The following is a 23,323-nucleotide window of genomic DNA, read 5'->3' as shown; positions in this document are numbered from 1 at the left end:
CCCCCAGGCCCTCATACATCTGATCATGCAGTGACAATGTCTTTTTCTCTGTTGGTATACCTAGTGTGGTATAGATGGCCCCTAATAGATGATCTACCTCATCTAAAGAGAGTTTATATCGGGATGGCTTCCTGGAATCCCCATCCAGGGCTTCCCCCTCAGACTCTTGGGAGCCAGATGTTGCACTGTCCGGCTCCTCCTCCACCTCCTCCCTAGGGGCTACTGAAGAGCCTGCACTCGTGGAGGGTATTGCCTGTGTTTTTGGTAATGGTGTTGTCAGAGGAGCAGTCAAAAGCTGTGGCATTTGGAAACCCTCAAAGAAGGTTTTGAAGGATTCGAAGGTATTAGACAATTCCTTAACTGACGCCGCTAGCTCACCCTGCTCTGAAGAGTGTTCTTGTACTAGTTTACTAATACACTCTTTGCATAATGCCTTTTCCCAGGTATCTTTAAGGGTAACTTTACAGGAAGGACACCTCTTTTTTGAAACATGAGAGACCCTGGTTTTTTCTGTTTTCTGAAAAGACATAAGACAAAAAAACCCCATACCATTAATACACAGTACCCTTCCCCCGCACATTTGCAGGAGTGCAACACTTCATTCGGGCTTGCCTCACCAGGGGCCCTATGAAACCACCCTCTGACACATGAGGGTCCTTTAACCTACTCCCCCCTTTCCCTTAGCCCTAAATTGATGGGGGGGGCGGGGGGGGGGGGTGGTGGTACAGGCCAGGGGAGCTCCACCCTAGGTTCCCCTTACCTTCACATGGCTGGAGCTGGTCTCTGCTGGAGCAGTGCGGTCTAGGTCCTCTGCATCCGCCATCCTCGTGTCACATCCGGAGCCTGTGCTGTCTCTACAGCTTGTTGGCTCCTCTCCAGCCCATGCCTGGCTCCTTTTCAGCGTTCTTGGCCCGGAACCGGAAGCCGCGAACCCGGAAGTGCCCGCCCCCTTTCGGCCGGATATGACGTCACCCGCCACAGGCCGTGCAATCCCAATACCCGGCATGTTTGTTTTTTCACATGCTGCTGGGGGTATGAGACTGCAGGAGCTGCGCTCCGCTTCACTGCACTCAGCGTTTGAAAAGGCCGCCCCCCCGACCTCGACCTGCACTCAGGGATGCGGGGGTGGCAATCAGAAAAACGACTTTCCTGACCAGGTTAGTGTAACTGCTGCTCACAGGGCTTTGCCTCACCAGGCTGCTCTGTACACCAACCTCTCTGGTCTGTCCTAGGAGTCCCCACTCCTCTTTCAGGACATGTTTGCCTGAGCCTCCTCTGGCTCTCCTGGCTGGTTCCTATGGTGTCTCCCCACTGGAGGAAACACAAATAACTGAGGAGCCAGCAGGGGAGGAGGAAATTTATACAAGCTGGCGCAGGTGTTTCCAAACAGAAGGGAGGAGCCAAGCTCTCAGGTGGCTGTCCTGAAAGACGATTAGGGGAAAAACTCCTTCCTGATCCCCAAGAGGCAATCGGATATTTCCTGGATCAATTTTACCTATAAATATTAGTATGCAGTTATATTAGGTCCATTAAGGAAAAAAATCCAGACCTTTTTAAAACAATCTACTGATCTGGCCAGAACCACCTCTGGAGGGAGTGTATTCCATATTTTCACAGCTTTTATTGTGAGAAAGCTTTCCATATTTAGAGATTAAATCTCTTTTCCTCCAGACGTAAAGATTGCCCCCTTGTCCTCTTTGATGACCGTAACCACTTCCCCCTAGGTGGACCAGATGGTCCCTGGCCATCTCTAGGAACCTGGGATGTTGTGAGATCATTTTTTTTTTTTTTTTTTTTTTAATTTCTTACTTTCCAGCATAGAGGAAAGATGTGGGGTCTTCTAAACCAACGTTTCCAAACTCCAGTCCTCAAGGCGCCACAACAGGCCATGTTTTCAGGATTTCCCTCAGAGGAAATGGCTGTGGTAATTACTAAGGCAAATAAACTGATCAAATCGTCTGTGAAAAATAATGGCAAGCCTGAAATCATGACCTATTGGGGCGCCTTGAGGACTGGAGCTGAGAAACACTGTTCTAAACCCTCGATCTCTGCATAAAAAAGGACCTGTCATGCCTTATTCCTGTTATAAGGAATGTTTACAATTCCAAGAGTCAAAACAGGAAGCGAGTACAAATCCCCCCTTAAATGCGTTACCTCAACATTGCATATTCCTGATTTGTGGCTGCTGTACTTGTATGAGTAAGTATCCGGTTCTCTTTGTTTTGCTTCCTTTGTGTGAAATCCCTGGTGTTCTTGCCAGTCCCTCTGCTTTCCTGATAAAAACTGACCACACTAAGCTGGAAAACACACTGTGGTCAGTTCCCTAGCTATGCTGGGAACTCAGTGTACTCGCCTCCAATTATCAGACATGTCCTGAAACTCCCCCCTGCACAGCCATTTCCTGGGAAGCTCAGTGTGCTGCTGCTTCTCCTCCCCCAGCACTTATGCAGCTGAGAACATAGGGAATGTGATCACCAAAAAAAAAGGGGTATTTATTAATCTTTTTTTTTTTTTTTTTTAAATATCCATGCAAAAATATTTAACCTTTCATTTCTATTTTAAACTGGATAGATTGTTTTACAAGGTGATCTTTTTCAATCACTTTAAACAACTGTCACTGGAACTGGTGTCCCAATCGGAAGATGTACCTCCATTTTTTTTTTTAGTGATAATTAAAAAATGTTGGATTTTCCCCTCCCCTGACCATGTTCACCAGCACAAATAGATGTCAGTGGATGTATTTTAGCTTCATATGTTTTTTCATCCCAATGTACTTCAGAAAGATCCACTTACTATGTGAAGCTGTAGGAAATCCATTAGCCCAGTAGCGCTGTCAATGCGCACAATGATTCCGTCTTTCACCGTAGTGCTGAAACCCACCGCGAGCCGGTCAGTGCGTGTGCTGGGCCTGTCGTTATGAGGCCAGGTATACAGGATAAGCCCTCCGCTTTTCCCAAATATGTAAGTCGCCCCAGCTGTAAGGAAAAAAAGGGTAGATTGTCAGATGACCCCCCCCGAGGGTCCAGTATCCACACCCAGGAGGATGCTAAACATGAAATAATGTTTACAGATCACTAGCGAAATACAGTTGGGAGATTACCTCATACCTTTGCATTTGTTAGATTAATCTTTTCATTATAATAAACCCTCAACATTCTGCAATGGGAAAATGTACACCTTTTATGGGAAGGACACCCCTCCTGGCACATGCAGACCATGATTAATCCGTAAAGGGCGCATTTTTTTATTTCAGATGCCTTTAGATATCTGCATTTTCTGTAGCATCACTAAAAGAACAGGTGCTATTTCTGTTTCAATCTTTTTATTCAGTTTTTGAAATGACAATGAATAAAAATCATGTTATGATGTAACAAAAGAAATGGCAGAATGACCGTCATCAAAATCAGTAGACAAGAAAATAGTAACAATAGCAGTTTTAAAGGATAGGGAGTTTAGGCAAAGAACGCCATGAACAGTCCACTGTTGGGTATCAGGAACATCACGAATGTGGTTACCTGTAAAGAGTCCCATATAACAATACAGATTCAGCTATATGTTAGGAGAAGAGCAAACATCCGGTGGGCCTTACTTCAGGCCAACATTGTAAGCTTAGCGAAGGGGTCAAGGAGAACTTTACCCGCTCACCCTTCCACCTGAGAAGACTATGACCATAATTATAGAACTATGTCTAACATAGGAACCACGATGGCGCCTAGCCCTACACTTATTTATCTTACTCTGGGAGCAACAGATAATTAGAAAGGTCAAATATATACATATAGTATCCTTGAAGATAACTTGTCATGGGAGGGATAGAAAAAGCAAGTAAAAGGAAGAAAAAAAACTAGAACCAGAGAAAAGAGCAAAGAAGTAAGACCTTATCAATCCACAAATCCACCCCACCACCGGTCCAATGTCAGCCCCTAGTATCCGGTACCTGTAGGTAGGAAAGCCAAGGGGACCATACCTTTTTAAACAGGGGTTTTTTATCCCTGAGAACACAAACCATTTTTTCCTGGAGCATGATCAAGGTTAGTGTTTGCCTCATTAAAACTAAGTCAATCACTGGTCTTTACCAAGCCGTAGCGATTGCTATTTTGGCTGCTAAAAACATGTAATATATTAAAGCCTGTGTGGACCGCGGAATGTTTTCCACAGGTTCCTTAAGCAATGCTATTCGAGGTTCTTTGATAATGCGGACCATAGTGATTGAGTGAATTAGGCAATTAACCCGTATCCAGGAACAGGCGATATTTCTAAACACTATTTTAAATGACTCATCTTACAGACTAATCACTTGGCACAGGTCTGGCTTTACTTTAAAAGGAGTTGTAAAGTCAGAAGGTTTTTTTATCCTAATGCATTCTAGGCATTAAGATAAAAAGCCTTGTGTGTGCAGCAGCCCCCTAATACTTACCTGAGCCCCATCTCTATCCAGCGATGTCCACGAGTGTCTCGGACATTCTCCTGATTGGCTGAGACACAGCAGCGGCGTCATTGTCTCCCACTGCTGTCAAAGCCAGTCAGCCAATCAGGAGTGAGAGGGGGCGGGGCCGGGCCACAGCTCCGTGTCTGAATGGACACAGGGAGCTGTGACTCGGCTCGGGTGCCCCTATAGCAAGCTGCTTGCTGTGGGGGCACTCGACAGGGAGGGGCCAGGAGCCGTAAAGAGGTACCTGAGAAGAGGTGGATATAGGCTGCTTTGTGCAAATCCACTGCATGGTGCAGGTAAGTATAACATGTTTGTTATATTTAATCGGAAAAAAAAAACGAGACTTTACAATCACATTAACATAAAATAGTCTATTTCTATTGATTAACATCAAAACAAGTCAGACTGCACTCATACTATGGCAGCATGTGAATGCACGCAAAAAAAAAAACTGCACTATTTTCTGTGCGTTCACAAAATGTGCAAAATTATGTGTTATGCTTGCGGTGCCTTTTTTTGTTAAAGTAGCTTATGTACCTTTTTGAGCTTTGCATTTTTTTTTTTAACTGCACATAAAATAAGCGCCAATTTTTCTGCATTTGGGGTGCCATTAACAATAAAAAGGCACCACAAGCTATTTTTGCGCGATTTATAAACAGGCTTGATTTTCTGCAAGTTACCAAAAAAACTCTATAGTGAGACTGCAGCTTGATAGTTATGTGTGAACATTGACTGAAGTGGTAAAATATTTGCATTTGTGCCATTTACAGTTCTCGATAATTTACATGGATACTTTGTAACACTTACAGTGCATTCGGAAAGTATTCACAGCGTTTCACTTTTTCCACATTTTGTTATGTTACAGCCTTATTCCATAATGGATTAAATTCACTATTTTAATCAGAACTTCACAAACAATACCCCATAATGACAACGTGAAAGAAGTTTGTTTGAAATCTTTGCAAATGTATTAAAAATACATGCATAAGTATTAACAGCCTTTGCTATGGCACTCAAAATTGAGCTCAGGTGCATTCCGTTTCCACTGATCATCCTTGAGATGATTCTACAACTTGGAGTCCACCTGTGGTAAATTCAGTTGATTGGACATGATTTAGAAAGACACACACCTGTCTATATACAGTACAGTGGCATCACTAGGGTTTCTGTCACCCGATGCAGTGAAACATGGTGTCCGCCCCCCCAGCAGGACAGGCAGTAGGGCACTGAGCAGGCTAGCGCATCACGCGCCTACCACGCCCCCCCAGCCTGCCGCAGTGCTAAATTGATAGTGTCACCCAGGGCATTCTTCTCAGGGAAAAGGTGCAGGAATTCCTCAACGGTGCTCCACACCTGATCGTGCCACAGCAACTGGGTATGGGAAGGTCCTAAAGGGTCATTAAATACCATGAGGGTGCTACATACAGAGTGCAGAGTTCAGGTGGGTGCAGGGTGCAGAGTACAAGTGAGTGCAGAGTGCAGGTGGGTGTAGGGTGCAGAGTGCAGGTGGATGTAGGGTGTAGAGTGCAGGTGGGTGTAGGGTGCACAGTGCAGGTGGGTGTAGGGTGCACAGTGCAGGTGGGTGTAGGGTGCACAGTGCAGGTGGGTACAGGGTGCACAGTGCAGGTGGGTACAGGGTGCACAGTGCAGGTGGGTACAGGGTGCACAGTGCAGGTGGGTACAGGGTGCACAGTGCAAAGTGCAGGTGGATACAGGGTGCACAGTGCAGAGTGCAGGTGGGTACAGGGTGCACAGTGCAGAGTGCAGGTGGGTACAGGGTGCACAGTGCAGAGTGCAGGTGGGTACAGGGTGCACAGTGCAGGTGGGTACAGGGTGCACAGTGCAGAGTGCAGGTGGGTACAGGGTGCACAGTGCAGAGTGCAGGTGGGTGCAGGGTGCACAGTGCAGGTGGGTGCAGGGTGCAGAGTGCAGGTGGGTGTAGGGTGCACAGTGCAGGTGGGTACAGGGTGCACAGTGCAGGTGGGTACAGGGTGCACAGTGCAGGTGGGTACAGGGTGCACAGTGCAGGTGGGTACAGGGTGCACAGTGCAAAGTGCAGGTGGATACAGGGTGCACAGTGCAGAGTGCAGGTGGGTACAGGGTGCACAGTGCAGAGTGCAGGTGGGTACAGGGTGCACAGTGCAGAGTGCAGGTGGGTACAGGGTGCACAGTGCAGGTGGGTACAGGGTGCACAGTGCAGAGTGCAGGTGGGTACAGGGTGCACAGTGCAGAGTGCAGGTGGGTGCAGGGTGCAGAGTGCAGGTGGGTGCAGGGTGCAGAGTGCAGGTGGGTGCAGGGTGCAGAGTGCAGGTGGGTGCAGGGTGCAGAGTGCAGGTGGGTGGTGGGTGCAGGGTGCAGAGTGCAGGTGGGTGCAGGGTGCAGAGTGCAGGTGGGTGCAGGGTGCAGGTGGGTGCAGAGTTCCACCACCAAATCGCCATCCTGGACAGGACTGTCTTCCCTCTCCCAGCACAGACACCTATCCCCCATCCTGTGCAATTAGCACACTTTAAAAATATCCCCACCGAACCAGGGGCGAATCCAGGGGGGGGGGGGCAACGGGGCAATTGCCCCCTCTGAGAAATGCAGGTGACTGTGAGAGCAGGGTGTGTGAGAGAGCCGCCGGGTGGCTCCGTGAGTGAAAGAGGAGCCGGGCGGCTCCGTGACTGAGAGAGCCACTGTGCGGCTCGGTGACTGAGGGAGCCGCTGGGCGGCTCCGTAAGTGAGGGAGCCGCCGGGCGGCTCCATAGGCGAGAGAGAGCCGCCGCTCAATGTGTTTGTGGGCGGGCTGCTGCCTGCTGGCCAATCAGGGAGCCGGCGGGCGGGGGAGCAGAGAGATGACATCATCTCTCACCACCCGTCGCCCGCCCTGCATCCCTGCAGTTCAACTTCCCCCCCTCCATGCAGGCAGCTGCGGTAGCAGAGAGATTACATCATCTCTCTGCTGCCTGTCTCTGGGACACAAGAGACCACCTTAGCAGGTGGCAAGTGACAGGCGACGTGGCAAGTGACAATCCGCAACATGTGGCAGGCGACGTGGCAAGTGACATGGCAAGAGACAATCCGCAACGTGGCAAGTGACAATCTGCATCTGGTGACAGGCGACGTGGCAAGTGACAATCTGCATCTGGTGACAGGTGACGTGGCAAGTGACAATCCGCAACATGTGGCAGGCGACGTGGCAAGTGACAATCTGCATCTGGTGACAGGCGACGTGGCAAGTGACAATCCGCAATGTGGCAGGCGACGTGGCAAGTGACATGGCAAGTGACAATCCGCACAGTGGCAGGCGACGTGGCAAGTGACATGGCAAATGACAATCTGCAACGTGGCAGGCGACGTGGCAAGTGACAATCTGCATCTGGTGACAGGCGACGTGGCAAGTGACAATCTGCATCTAGTGACAGGTGACGTGGCAAGTGACACACTCGGGGCTCCCACTGATTCTGCATTATGGTGAGTTAAACTATTTAATTTTTTATAACAATGTAATTATAGTAATAATGCGCTTCAATCATCCTGACACCATAACAACCATGGTGCCGTGATGATTGAAGCGCCAACACCAGCCATTTCCCCGATAAATGTACCCCAAAAAAATATATTTTCTGGCAGTGCCCCTCCCGAGACTAGACTCTGGATCCGCCCCTGCTCCGAACACAGACCTCAGATACAGCGTAGCTGAATCCAGTGAGAGAGATGCCCCTCCTCCCAGGCTCCTCCTCATGACCTGTAAGACACGTCAGAGGCGAGGAGGATCCCACTTCCGAGAGATCTCGCCACTGAGGGATCACTGAGATATTTGCCCCCCCTCCTCCTCCTTCCCCCGCTGCTGGGCCATTCAGAAAGTGCAGCGCGCCTCACGCATGCGCAACAGGGAACCGGCTGTGAAGCCAAAAAGGTTTCCCTCACTATGAATGGCGGCGGCAGCACCCAAGAGCCGATGGAAACATCGGCTGGGGTACCGACATTGGATTCCAGGACAAGTAAGTGTCCTAATATTAAAAGTCAGCAGCTATAGCATGTGTAGCTGCTGACTTAATTTTTTGCTGGGGTGGGGGTGGAACTCCACTTTAAGGCTGTAATTGGTGCCAAAGGTGCTTCAACAAAGTATTGAGCAAAGGCCGTGAACACTTATGTACATGGAATTTTTTCGTTTTTCATTTTTAATAAATTTGCAAAGATTTACAAACTTTTTTGCATTGTCATTATGGGATATTGTTTGTAGAATTTTGAGGAAAATGATTTTAGTTAATTTTGGAATAAGGCTGTAACAGAACAAAATGTGGAAAAAGTGAAGCGCTGTGAATATTTTCCGGATGCACTGTATTAGATTTTTGCCAGATCTGAAAAAGGGGCCAGCGACGTTTGTCTAATAATTGTATACATGAAGCCATTTGTTTTGTTCCTGGATATCCTATTCTATTGACAATTCCTCTAGAAGGACTACTCGCTTGTGTTCCATATATTATATATTGCATTTGTGTATCTTTGGATATAAAAACGCATTTAGCTCAAGTTTCCCATCTCAGCGGCGTATTAAAGTCAGATCCTCGGTAGTCCTGAAATGTACTCAGCGATAAACCTTCTATTTATTCCCTAATCCTGCTCAACGCCAAGGATAATGATCCGCGTGTCAACATATTCACACCTGGGGAGGGAAGATGAGCGACTGCGGGTGACGGACAAGATTAAAGGTGACAAGTATTAACCCCGAGACTGCCGGACTAATCTGGAAGAGACAAGCAGCTCGGTACCATCACCTGTGAATTACAGGAAGATTTATATTCATATTGCGATGGAATTGGAGGCAGGCAGGGATCCAATGCTAATCCTTCCACAAGTGGATTATCCAGACTGCCTGCCGAGCAAAAATGTACTGACTTCCCGTAACCGACTCCCCTCTACCTGATAAAGCCGGAGAGGAAACCTCAGCCGCATAGCGGATCAGACGGGGAAGCTGTCACATTGTTTGCTCTCTGCGAGGTCAAGAAGCAGTTTTATTATCTGAAAAGAATCCAACATTAACCATGAAGATTGGGGGTCTGCAGCCGAAAGAAAATGGACGGCGCCAGCCATTTTACTTTGCATTTTCTAAAAACGGACGGCCATTACATACACCGGTGGCGCGTGTATCAAGCTGTAGTTACATATCTGAAGAACTGCTTTAAGCCATTTGTTGTAGTTTGAGGCTATATGATGAAGGTCAATAGACTATAGCTTAGCTTATAAATGAGTAAAGGGGAACTCCATCTGAATCTAAAATTGACAACGTTTAACAGAACCTTAACACAGTTTCACAACAGCCCTTTCTATGGGGTCAATAAAACACCCGGTTAACAGGGTCCCTATGTCCCCAGAAAAGATCATTAAAAACAAAAAACAAACATGCCCCTACGTGGCACAGCTGTCCACGTTAGGGTTGGGAACAGACTAGTTGCCCGTTAATGGTCTTACAGCAGAGGGTCTAGTTCAGGTCAACTAATTAGCATACTAGCATTTTTTCCAGATTTAGACCCCAGGGCATGATGCGGCCATTACCCATCTCCTACCCAATCTGAAAATACTCGTTCCCAGACTCTTGCTGTTCCTGTGGCTTCAATACTTTGAATCATGGAGCAGGAACGAGCATGCAGGGGACTAAAACTTTTCTCCAAATGTCCTGATGTGCGCACTACTTCTGGGTTACTAACCCGGAGTTCTAAAGGTAGAAGGTCAGTATAATACCCAGGAAATTGGCATTTTCATAAAGAGGTCAGTACTGGAAAAAGCCATCCATTTAAAAGTAAAGGTAGGTCTAGTCTAGCTCACCACTCCAGATGGCTCTACTTACCTAGATTATGCACGGAGGCCCATGACATTGTTTACATTCCTCTTTTGGCTTCTTTATCAAATTTCTGCACCACTATGAGCTTCTATGGAGCTTGTAGATCAATAGGCTCCTATCCAGCCCTGTAGAACTCTACAGGATTGGAGCTTGTGGATGGATCAGTTCCTCCCAAGCCCCATAGAAGTCTACAGGACTAAAGCTTGAAGATGGATCATCTCCTATCCAGCCACATAGAGGTCTACAGGGCTGGAGCTTGTAGATGGATTGGCTCCTATCTAGCCCCATAAACGTTATCAGGGCTGGAGCTTGTAGGTGGATCAGCTCCGATTTCGTTCCCTAGAACTTTAATGGGTTATAGTTTATAGAGGGATCAGCTCCTATCCAGTCCCTTAGAAGTCTACAGGGCTGGCGCTTGTAGATGTATTGGCTCCTGCTCAGCCCCATAAAAGTCTATAGGGCTGGAACTTGTAGATGGATCAGCTCCTATAGAAGTCTACAGGGCTGAAGTATATATAGGCATTGGCCCTGGGCGTTGGAGGAATTTGCCCCGTTACTTAGCCAGCCCATTGAAATTGAATTTTAATGCATAGCAATGGGACAAAAAATGCACAGGACCTTTCTATTCAATTCACCACTTATGATAGGTGGACTCTGATGCATTGCCTTATGTATTGAGGTTTGCCTGGCACCCACTGTACACAAAGTATAAATGGTACCTTAGGCACCACACACAGAGAAGCCTTAATGCGGCAGTGCAGCTTCACATGTACATACAATGTATGCAAACCTCCAGACCTCTTTTTTTAACCTGAAACAGGATTTTGGTGCGGGTTAGCTGGGGAATTTTCGTATTATTGTTCATTATAAAAAGTTTTCCATAAAGGTTTTTTCTTTTTACCTTTACAGGTTCTATATTAGCAAAGGCACTGAACACCTGACCTGCTTTTAGCCGAGAGCTCGTCCTGCATTGTCGGCATCACCTGGATCTATGATGCACACTTCATATAACGAGACCAATTTGCAGATAAATCAGCTGCAACGTGTATGTATTATTTGTCGTAGACCAATCAGAATTCTGTAGTGTCTTCGTGTTTCTATAATGGACTCGTAAACGGCACTTCCCCATCACCACCAGGGTAACGGGTTAAATGAAACACTTTCACGTTTGCAAAAGCTCGCTTGATGACAGGAAAAGCTTTTTCTAGGAACTTGTAAAATAATTATTGTAAACTGCCGCATAATCTACGGTATCATCTCAGCGACTCCCACAGCTCCCCGACAATATCCGATGCTGTCAGCCAAACTCCATCGTTTTATCAGCTCGCTGCCTCAAAGGCTTTGCGTGTTTGAAGTTAATTAATCAGTAATTCTGATGCGCTAACTGAAAAGATGGGAAGAGAGAGGGAAAGACAAAAGAGGAAGGGAGAGAGATAACAGGATCACTACACAGAGGGGTGCAAGGGCCCCTCCACAAGAAGCTGCACAGTAAGATATACAGGATACAAGTCTAGGAGGGAGGGGAGGGGGGTTGGGATGAATCACAGGATACGAGTCTAAGAGGGGTGAGTGGAGATGGATTACAGGATACGAGTCTAGGAGGAGGGCCGGGACAGATCACACACACAAAGATGTTTGAGTAAATATATGCAAAGAAAAAAAAAAAAAGTTCAGAACGGAAGGAGATTAGATGCTAACATTGCTGCCATTCAGATGTGTGGCTCCGGGCTCACTGTCAAGAAAACCCACCATACAATAACAGATTAGCCAATCAATGTTTGATGGATCTCCTGCAAGTTGTCCAATTCTGATCATGTGAGCACTGATCAGCCAATCACTGTTGATCACCTGCTATCTTCATACTCAGGAAAAAGGGACACATCCGGAACAATCAAATGGACTGCTAATCACAAAACTGGTTGCTAAAGGAATGCTTTAGCCTAGGCTGAAATTATTTCATCAGTTTGCCGCAGAAGGAACTGCAACATTGCACAAGTCACAATGTAGGCGATAGGCTGTAGTGAGTGGCATTTGTAAACACAGCCAGGAACTGCACAGGTACCAGGATTAGCAGGATTGTGTGATTTTTGAGTCGGCATCTCAGTCCAAAAAAGTGAACCAAGATGCTAGTTGAACAAAAATGATGCCATCCTTCTGAAGAGAAAGGAGGATGAAGGCATCTTGAGCCTCAAAAGCAGACAAATCGAGTCTAAAAGCAGGCAGCATTTTCTGTGCTACCTTTTTGGCTATCCCACAGTGCTCTGGGAATCCTTTGCTGCGTCATATTCAGGCATGTACTGATGTACAAAATGACCTGGAAACATTATAAATGTTTAATGATGGATAAGCAATACAAAGAAAAGTTTAAAATAGACTATAGCCTGCTAGATTTATACACTGTGACCTAGGTAAAATCTTGGGGCGAATTTCTTCCTTAGATCCACAAAGAAAGAGGTGCAGGTGGGTGTATCCTTGTACTTATCCAGAATGTAATGCACACGAAGAGGAAACACCACTCTGACCGCATTTTTCCCCACCCACCGGGGGGGGCTTGGCCCCCAAGTAGGCGCTGTGAATCGCTTTAGGAGGCGCGGTTTGGCAAAGACATGCAGGCTGAGGCCGCTCCTTACTCTCAGGTTACACGGGCTGGTCAGCAGAGTTGTGTTCCTTCTATTTATCCGCTAGATTTATATTCAGAAGTTAAAAATATCCGGAAATGTTCAAATCGGCAACTAATCGCAAGTTGGTTCATTTGTACTATAAACAGGATGCTGCAGGAAGCCTTCACAGGCCTTGTAAAAAGACAGAACATTAAAGTGGACCTTTCAATTACTCAGTCTGAGGTTTTAGATTAGACATATTGAGTGTCAAAAGTAGGCAGCGACTTCTGTGAATTTTTGGCTATTCCACACTGATCCTTTGGGAATCCTTTATTGTCATGTCCCACAGTGATTCTTTGGGAATCCTTTGTCATGTATATATATATATATATATATATATATATATATATATATATATATATATATATATATATATATTTTAGGCACATACTGATCTATAAAATGACACTGAAACTAATTTAGTGCTCTGGAATGTCATGTCATGTTCAACCTCGTCCTGACCTATAAAATGACATGGAAATGTTACAATTTTAGTGCTCCAGGAATCCTTTTTCATGTGGTGTTCAGCCTTGTATTGACCTATAAAATGGCATTATAAATCATTCCTGACGAATAAGCAGTACAAAGTAAAAGGTGTTCTAAAACCGGTTAAAAACAGGTTTCATTTCAAAACCGAAAAACAATTTAGGCAGGAAATAGCTGTACTAATAAGATAATGATCGGCCTATTTGTCTCCGACAAGGCAAAAAAAAAATGTTACCTCTGCCGAGAAAAAGGTTGACACGAAAGTGTGGAATTCTGGCCTCATCTAATCCAGCCGGTGAAATAAAGCAGTGTGGGTTCGATTTTAGTAATATCATAGAGATCATATTCCAATTGTTTCCATACATAAATCACACAGCAGTCATGTGTGTGTGTATAAATCTTATATATTAAATAACACACACACTTATATATAAAATAATGGGGAATAATGGAAACCGCCTATTAATCGTTTGACTTGGAGCCAGCTGCTTCCAGTCATCTGTCTTATTTCAGCATTGGTACCTCTGGTTGTATCTTCTCACTCATTACAGCTGGAACAATGTCCTCCAGGAATCTGCCGCCTCCTTCCACCATCCTGAAATCTGCGCCCCCCCCCCCCCCCAAACAACCTCTCCCCCCACCTTCAGATGTCCACAGAAAAACCTTGACACTTATTTCCCCCTGGTATCTGTGGCAGTGTCACCATGGCGACGACGGACCACCTGAGAAGATAAATACGCCTTAAACTTTCCTTTCAAAGCAGCTTCCAGCTGTTCCAAACTTTGCCATTTATCTCTTCAGAGTCTCAATTAGAGCAATTTCTTTTTTTGGCCTGATTTTTTTTTCTCTCCTCCCACCAAGAAACGCTCTCTTGGTCCACCTGACGAAAAGGAGTTCTTGCTTCATTAGACGCTGACAGATCCAGCGCAAAGCAAATTACCTCTAATCATTACCTTCTTCACACATCAAGCCCTCAGTCTGTCAAACTCATCTGCGGCTCTCCCAGCTACCTGCTTTGGCCAAATGTCAAGAAACAAAAACAGGTGACATCACCTGGCAGATGATCTATGGATACTGAAATGCGCAATTTGACAGGTCCCTCCTAAGGAGTCCTCGTCTTCATCATCTGCCTTTTTGTGTTTAGAGCTGCTCAGAGGTCAGAGCTATGGATAACACAATATTTCAGCACCTTGGACAGTTCCCTGTTCTCAGCACAGCCCTTCCACTGAGGACACCCTATATGGTTCCACTGACCTCAGTCCCAAAACAGAAGGCACCCAATACCATTCACCTGTGCTCAGTACATTCCTTCCACATAGGCCACCTTATGCAGTTCCCATGTCTCCAGCAGTCTATTAGATGACATCTCAATCAAATCCATTGTCCTCATCACAGCCCCCCAACAAAGGCACGTTATACCATGCACCTGTCCCTGTCATTAAAGTCCCTCCACAGAGAGCACCTTAAAACAGTTCTCATGTACTCACAGTCTCCTTACTAAGAGCACCTTGGACAGTTCCTATGTTCTTAGCACAGCCTCTCCCTAGAGGGCACCGTAGACCGCTTCAGTGTACTCAACAGAGAGCACCTTGGACAGTCCATGATTCTACAACAAAATCCCTCAAGTGGTACTTTAGTTCCTATGTTAACAGCACAGTCGCAAAACATAGCATGCTTTGGACTGTTGTGATGTCCTCAGAACAGTCCCTCTAGTCTAAAGAGCATCTTGGACAGTTCCTGTATTCTCATAACAGCCTCTCCACGGAGAGCACCTTGGATGATTCTCATGGCCACAGCACAGTCCCTCCACAGAAAGATCCTTGAAAATTTTCCACGCCCTCAGCAGAATTTCTCAAAGAGAACATGCCTTGGACAATTCCCACTTCCTCAGCCAGTCCACAGAAAGCACACCTTAGATAATCTCCCCCATCTTCAGCACAGTCCCTCCACAGAGAGCATGACTTGGACATTTCCTGTGTGTGCAGCACAGTCTCTACAGAAAGTGCCTTGAACATTTCCCATGTTCTCAGCACAGGCCCTCCGCTTAGAGATCCTTAGTTCCCATGTCCACAGCATAGTACTTCCAAAGAGCACCTCGGACAGTTCCCATGGCACTTTGGACTGTCTTCATGTGCTCAGCTCTGCCCCTCAAGAAACAGTACCTTGGTCAGTTCCTTCAGCAGTCACTTCAGAAAGGGCACCTTGGACAGTCCGTGTCCTCAGCACAGTACCCCCACCCAGAGAGAAACTTGGACAGTTTCTATTACCTCAGCACTGTCTCTCCACAGAGGGTGCCTTGGACAGTTTCAATGTCCTCAGCAAAGTCCCTCCCCAAGCAGCACACTAAACAGTTCCTGTATTCTTATTGCAGTAGCTCCACACAAAGCACCCTAGACAGCTCATGGATAAAATGCAAATCTGTCACAAACCTGCACAGCTCAAAACCGAGGACATGATGGGGATAAAAAAAAAAAAAAAAGAGGGGGGGGGGGATACGTAAGAGTGAACGTCATTGAAAGCGCAAAATACGTACACATGCGAATAATGCACTCGAGAAATGCGGAATTCGAAGCTGATCACTCATTCATCTATGAAAAATTGTGATTGACACCAACAGAACAAACTGATCAGTGAAGCTGGAATATTTGATCAGTTTTCACCCTCTGAAGATAATTCAACCATATAAACACAAACACCCATGCACATCTCTTGTACCTGGGAGTGCTGTTTTTAAATCTGGCACCAGCTCACACATTTCTTGAACACACAATGTTCTTTTGCAGAGGATGTGTTTTTTGTTTACAGGCTGTACAGTCTGCATGTCACGAACTGGCCACATGCAAGTGCATCGCTAACATTCAGCAATGGTTGGCCTTATAAAGACTCAAGTCCATGATCAGCAAATCATGAGCATCATGCACAGCAATGTACACAATGTACAGAATATTGCCAGAATCATAGTCTTTGTACCATCCTTGTTACCTTTTGCGCACCTAAGCCTGCTGTTTCGGTCTACACAGAATAAAATATGCACATTCAAAAGGTAATATGAGTGAACTGTATGTCTCCAGCATGGTTGCAACGACTCATGAACAGTATCGTTTACCACCTCTCAATGATACCCGACGTTGTACTTTAGAAACAGGAGTTGTACTTTAGAGGCAAAAAGATAACCTGTGCATTTCATCCAGGAAGCTGCAAAAAAAAGGAACAATCAGCACTTCTATTGGAAGGCGTTATTTACAGTAAAAGCTCTTAGATTCTCCCCTGCATGAGGTGGTAATATTCCACAGCATGTCTACATATTTCAAGTGGTTGGACGCTTCAATGCCAGCAACAGCATCTCCACCGTCAGTTGTTAGATCAAAAGAAATGACAAAAAAGGATCAGTTTACTGATGGAATCCGAGCTTTTCTTAATCCAGCCTTTGAGAATGAATTAAAAGCTGCTTCCCAAATTTTATCTTAATTTAATTTTATCTCATTTTATCCAGCAAAATATAAAACAAATAAAAATGGACTATGATTGTGAGATCCTGACTGACTAAAAAATGAATTCTGCGCCTAAGCAGCAGTTTGTCACTCTAATTGGGACTGTGTGACGCCATTACATTTTATAGGATATTGAAGTACATAGGCTGCATGTGCCTTTATTTAGGTCACATTAAACCTTATGAACGTTCCACATATAATTAATTTTTGTGATGAAATTGAATCCTACCTCAGTAAGAATTAAACAATTTTTAATATCACATCACCCTTCCATGCCTCGGCTGCACCATCCCAATGCCGATGCCTCCGCTGCACCACCCCAATGCCAGTGCCTTCGCTGCACCATCGCAATACCGATGCCACGGCTGCACCATCGCAATACCAATGCCTCGGCTGCACCATCGCAATACCGATGCCTCGGCTGCACCATCGCAATACCAATGCCTCGGCTGCACCATCGCAATACCAATGCCTCGGCTGCACCATCGCAATACCAATGCCTCGGCTGCACCATCGCAATACCGATGCCTCGGCTGCACCATCGCAATACCAATGCCTCGGCTGCACCATCGCAATACCAATGCCTCGGCTGCACCATCGCAATACCAATGCCTCGGCTGCACCATCGCAATACCAATGCCTCGGCTGCACCATCGCAATACCAATGCCTCGGCTGCACCATCGCAATACCAATGCCTCGGCTGCACCATCGCAATACCAATGCCTCGGCTGCACCATCGCAATACCAATGCCTCGGCTGCACCATCGCAATACCAATGCCTCGGCTGCACCATCGCAATACCAATGCCTCGGCTGCACCATCGCAATACCAATGCCTCGGCTGCACCATCGCAATACCAATGCCTCGGCTGCACCATCGCAATACCAATGCCTCGGCTGCACCATCCCAATACCAATGCCTCGGCTGCACCATCCCAATACCAATGCCTCGGCTGCACCATCCCAATACCAATGCCTCGGCTGCACCATCCCAATACCAATGCCTCGGCTGCACCATCCCAATACCAATGCCTCGGCTGCACCATCCCAATACCAATGCCTCGGCTGCACCATCCCAATACCAATGCCTCGGCTGCACCATCCCAATACCAATGCCTCGGCTGCACCATCCCAATACCAATGCCTCGGCTGCACCACCCCAAAGCCGGTGCCTCCGCCGCACCATCGCAATGCCGGTGCCTCCGCCGCACCATCGCAATGCCGGTGCCTCCGCCGCACCATCGCAATGCCGGTGCCTCCGCCGCACCATCGCAATGCCGGTGCCTCCGCCGCACCATCCCAATGCCTCTGTTCCACCATCCCAGTACTGATGTCTCCACTGCACCATCCCAATACTGTTATAGAAAGGAGTTTTGTAGAGTCAGCACATGATTTGTGATAAGTGTGCTAGCTGTTGCGCCTCCCATAGGGAACTATATTTGCTATGATTATGCTTGCTGCGCCCACTCAAAGAAGAATGTTGCTGCCCACCCACAGTAGTTTTACTACGCGTGTCCGGCAGCTCCAGACTGGGTGACGTACCTGTACAATCGCAGCCTTTGTCCCGAGTTTGGGGCGCGCATGCCCCCGCCGCCCTGCCGACCCGTGCTGTGATTGGACACACCATAAATGTTTGCCAGCTGATTTCAGCCAACAATTTTCCCAAAATTGTTATAAAAACACAAAACTGATTGTTTTTTTTTCCTGAAACATCCAGATCACCAGATAGATAGTAAAGTAAAAGAAGCACACATTACACAGACACACAATTAACCCTTTGATTGCCCCTAGATGTTAACTCCTTCCCAGCCAGTGTCATTAGTACAGTGACAGTGTACAGTATTAGCACTGATCACTGTATTAGTGTCACTATTGATGTCAGTGTACCTTCCAGTCAGCTTCAGCTAATGCCAGATGGGCCACCACACTATCACAGTCCCGTTATAAGTCGCTGATCTCCGCCATTGCCAGTAGCTATCAGTGTCATAGTAGTGTCACAGTTGCGTAAATTTCAGTATATATACACATGCCATAGTTTGTAGATGCTATAACTTTCACACAAACCAATTAATATACACTTATTGTTTTTTTATTTTACCAAAGAGAAAGCGGAATACATTTTGGCCCAAATTTTTGAAGAAATTTGATTTTTTATTCTTCATTGTATAGATTTTATAACAAAAAGTAGAATAGAGTTTTTTTTTCTTGCCAGTTAAAGTAGCACAGTGCTGAAAAGTAAAAAATGGTCTGGTCATTCTGGAGCTCAAGTGTTTAAAATTGAAAATTGGGTGTGTCATATGCAAAATACACTCAGCAATCTGCAGCTATATGAGCCAACAGTTGGGGGTCTAGGCGTGTCCTACATTTTGGTTGACATGATAGGGATTGTTACGTGACACTGACTGCAATTTAAGCCGTGTCCCCTGTAAAGTCAGGGTTCCCTGCTATGGGCTGACAGAAAACAGCACCATGCAAATAATGACAATGCAGAGGTTTTGTATAAAGGGGAAGCTACATTGTCACCCTATTAAAAAGAGATGGACCTGTAAGCCCTCAGCTACCAAGATAACAGGGACATTACTGACAAACATATCTCTGTTCATTTTTCTAAACATGGCAAGCATTAACAACTGACAAGGCTTTATTATATAGTATTTTTCTTTTTTTCACCACAGTTCTACTTTAAGTTGCTCGAACCCGTGCCAATTTGATAGAGCGATTAAACTTTATGTTGCACTTTTTGTTGAAATTGCAAAGCAGCTGTAGACAAAGTGCTGGTTTAGATCAACTACAAGGAGATGATATGGAAATTGCCCAGATCAAGCGCAGCGTACAAACTACTGCTTTCAATTAAATCACAATAGGTTTTTCCTCAGCAAAGTTCCTCCACAGAGAGCACCTTGGACAGTTTGTGTCCACAGCACAGTCCCTACGGAGGGCACAATGGACATTTCCCAAGCCTTCAACACACTCCCACCATAGAGAAATCCTTGGACAGTTCTTGTCATCGCAACACAGTCCCTCCATAGAGAATGCCTTGGACCAGCCTTTTTCAACCAGAATGCCCAAGCACCCTGGGGTGCCTTAAGGTCTCCTCGGGGGGGCCTTGGCAAAATGACTAAAAATTGTATTCAAAAGCAGTGGGTGGATGAAGCCTGCCTTTTATTTACACAATTCCACAGGTTTTTATTGTGCAGCATTATGACCTTCTAGCTGCCGACCTCCTAACGACCAATGATATCATCAGTTGATAAGGAGGATGTCAGTCGCTTGCATAAGAACCTTGTTTGACCCTCCCCTGTCCCTCTCCATCAGCTTTGGGGTCACATTAGCTGAGTGATGGAGAAAAACTGAGAAAGAAGAGAAACATTGGAATACTAACTAGTCAGTACCAGTTTACACCTCTAACGTTGGGTCTCCTACATGTGTGGATGTTGCTGCAGAATGCAAAAACGATTAGAATCGTTTTTACATTTTAGGATGGGGTGCCTCAAGATTGTCCATAATTTTAAAGGCTGCCTCAAGACTGTCCATAATTTTGAAGGGTGCCTCAAGACTGTCCATGATTTTAAAGGGTGCCTTGACTGAAAAAAAAGGTTGAGAAACATTGCCTTGGACAGTTCTTGTTGTCTCAACACAATTCCTCTATAGAGAGCTCTTTGGGCAGTTCTTGCATCTACAGCACAGTCCCTCCACAAAGTGCGCACCTTGGACAGATCCTGTGTATTAGCACATTCCCTCCCCAGAAGGCACAGAGTAAAAAATGACCGGGTGTATGGACAGCTTTAAAAAGGAAGGTAATTTTCAGGAGTATTTATATTTCTCCTTACAGCTCAATCATATCATTGTTGTAAAGATATCTATAAAAGCGCTGAAGATACTTTGGGGCCTTTACAGATATGGGGTTGAGAAGGATTTGGAGCCTTTATCAAGTGGCACCTTATGGAAAAACAATATACACAGCGCTTGCAAAACATGAATAAATACAATCAATACACCATAATATACATGAGTTACATGAATGACTATGTAAATAAATTGCTAAAAAAAAGTGCTCAAAAAAGTGCATAAGTGCTTCGGTGTTATTGCTGGTGCTCCACAATTAAACAGTGCCGTGTGCCACACTCCCCTGTTGTGACCCCACTCACCAAATGGCAAGGACCCACAGCTTTGCAGTCTGGGGTCAAAAAGGTTTGTATCCAATCGGATCAATTAGGAGACAAATGTTTTCTCTGGAGACTGACTGTGCTGATTTCCATATGTATTCAAAGGTGCTCGATCATATTCATGTGGGAGACAGAAGGAACTGATACTGAAGTACTGTATTGAAAGGTAAAATTTGTGCTGGCTAGGCACTACTTACAAGAGACCAAAACATAACAGGCCTCAGCATGGAGCTCCAGGTGCGCCACTGGTCTGCGTGTTTTTCATGGAGGGCAGAAGTGATGTCAGTGGTTCGGGAGACCGGAAGTGTGTCAACGCGTTTTGCCCCCTCCTCCAGGGCGTCATCAAGGACATCACTTCTGGTTTCGTGTAATCTAATTTAATCTCTCCTCTCGCACAATCCAACAGGAAATAGCCAATTCCCTTAAAGTGGTGTTCCGGCTGAAATTATACTTTTTAAGTAAAAATACCCCTATAATACACAAGCCTAATGTATTCTAGTAAAGTTAGTCTGTAAACTAAGGTCTGTTTTGTTAGTTTATAGCAGTAGTTTGTTATTTTATAAACTTACAGCAGGCCATGGCCATCTTAAGTGTGGGCATCTGAAGCCAGACTGTATTTCTACCTGGATCTCAACCTTGCAGATCTCGCACATGCTCAGTGCAGCACAAGCAGTGTAATAGGTTTCAGGTCAGGTTTCCATAGCAACGGCAGTGTCAGAGGAAGTTGCCGCCCCTTCCCAGAAGGCACTGCAAACAGGAAATGATGCGATGGGCCGCGGCCAGGGAGGAGGAAGTGAAAAATGAAAACAGCAAATATACAGTAGGTGCTGAGAAAATTTTTTTTTAAATATCCAATTCGTTTACAGTGCGCAGTTTAGTGAGGGATGCTGAAGAGTTGTAAAAGTGGGTGGAACTCCACTTTAAGTGTCAAAGCACCAACTTCCTTGGTTAATGTGACATCATATCCTGTTACCATCGTATATTCAATAAAGCTTTTAATACAATCAATGTTTACATAGAATAATACCAAGAGAATTACCTTAACAAAAAATATAGATATATTACAAATATCTCTGGGCAATTTATCTTAAAATCATATCATATTGAATTAATTGGCAAATGTTAAAAGATAAAGAGAAATATGTAAGTAGTGAAAAACAAAAATAAAATAAAAATGAATGAAGGAATATAAAAATAAAATAAAAATTAAGATAAAAATGTGAATGAAATAAAAATGAAATCAAATGAATATAAAAGTTGAAAATAGAGGAAAAAACCCCAATGAAAATGTGAAGAGAAAATTTTGATAAAAAAAATTGACCTTGAAACTGTCTAAATCAGGGGTCTCAAACTGGTGGCCCTCCAGCTGTTGCAAAACTACAAGTCCCATCATGCCTCTGCCTGAGGGAATCATGCTTGTAACTGTCAGCCTTGCAATGCTTCATGGGACTTGTAGTTTTGCAACAGCTGGAGGGCCGCCAGTTTGAGACCCCTGGTCTAAATGAACGCCAATGCAACAAGCAGATATTCCATCACAGCAGATATTACCAGTTCGACAAGAAGCAGTTAGGATCCACTTCAGTATTAAAGTGGTTGTAAACCCTTACAGACCACTTTTACCTACAGGTAAGCCTAGATTAAGGCTTAGAGGTGCAAGAAATATCTCCTTAACCTACACGGTTAAGGAGATATTTTCCTAAAAAAAGGGGGCACCGATGTCTACGGCGCGCGCAAGCGCACTGAGCGTGCCGTTAGTGAAGGCTAACATGCCATCACTGACGGCTCCCGCGCAAATGCGCTGGAGTGACGTCATCGCTGCTCCGGCCACTCACAGCCCCGAAGCAGCGATACCCGGAAGGAAGATGGACGCTTTGTGGAAGAGGGGACAGCGGTGATATCGCAGGCTCCTGTGTCAGGTAAGTGACACATAATGGGCTACTATGCGATGCATAGTAGTCTATTATGCTTTATCTTTGCAGGGAAACAAAATAGAAGTAAACCCATCAGGGTTTACTTCCTCTTTAAGGCCCAGCGCACTCATAGTGCCAAGCCTATGAATCCACTGGGTCTCATTCTGTGAGATAGCTTTCTTAAGATTGGATCCCCTCCACTCTATCGATTCCACAAAAAGTCAGACCCCTTGGGTCTCTATTGTTGAACAACCTGAAGTGGTTGGAAAACTGTGGTGTTTGAATCCTTTTTTTATTCTGTTTACATGCTCCCTCACCCTGATCCCTAGCTTCCCCACATACTGGACACCGCAG

At 45.5% G+C, this 23,323-nt stretch overlaps 1 protein-coding gene across 16 annotated transcripts in view; it reads right to left on the bottom strand.

Annotated features, from left to right (window-relative positions):
- NRXN3 (neurexin 3) overlaps nucleotides 1–23,323 on the bottom strand; it is a 460,573-nt gene that overhangs the window by 157,615 nt on the left and 279,635 nt on the right. For all 16 annotated transcript variants that reach the window (XR_012237139.1, XR_012237140.1, XM_073610156.1 and 13 more), the window contains one exon: nucleotides 2,794–2,975. Coding sequence is in view for 14 of the 16 variants with exons in the window: in XM_073610156.1 (XP_073466257.1) it covers nucleotides 2,794–2,975 (182 nt within the window). In the remaining 2 variants the exon portion in view is untranslated. The remainder of the gene's footprint in view (nucleotides 1–2,793; nucleotides 2,976–23,323) is intronic.

The sequence above is a fragment of the Aquarana catesbeiana genome, linkage group LG13 (genome assembly GCF_042186555.1).
Source record: "Aquarana catesbeiana isolate 2022-GZ linkage group LG13, ASM4218655v1, whole genome shotgun sequence".
Taxonomy (NCBI): Eukaryota; Metazoa; Chordata; class Amphibia; order Anura; family Ranidae; genus Aquarana; species Aquarana catesbeiana.
The sequence above is the reverse complement of the archived record's forward strand: the minus strand, read 5'-3'. Positions and strand labels throughout refer to the sequence as shown.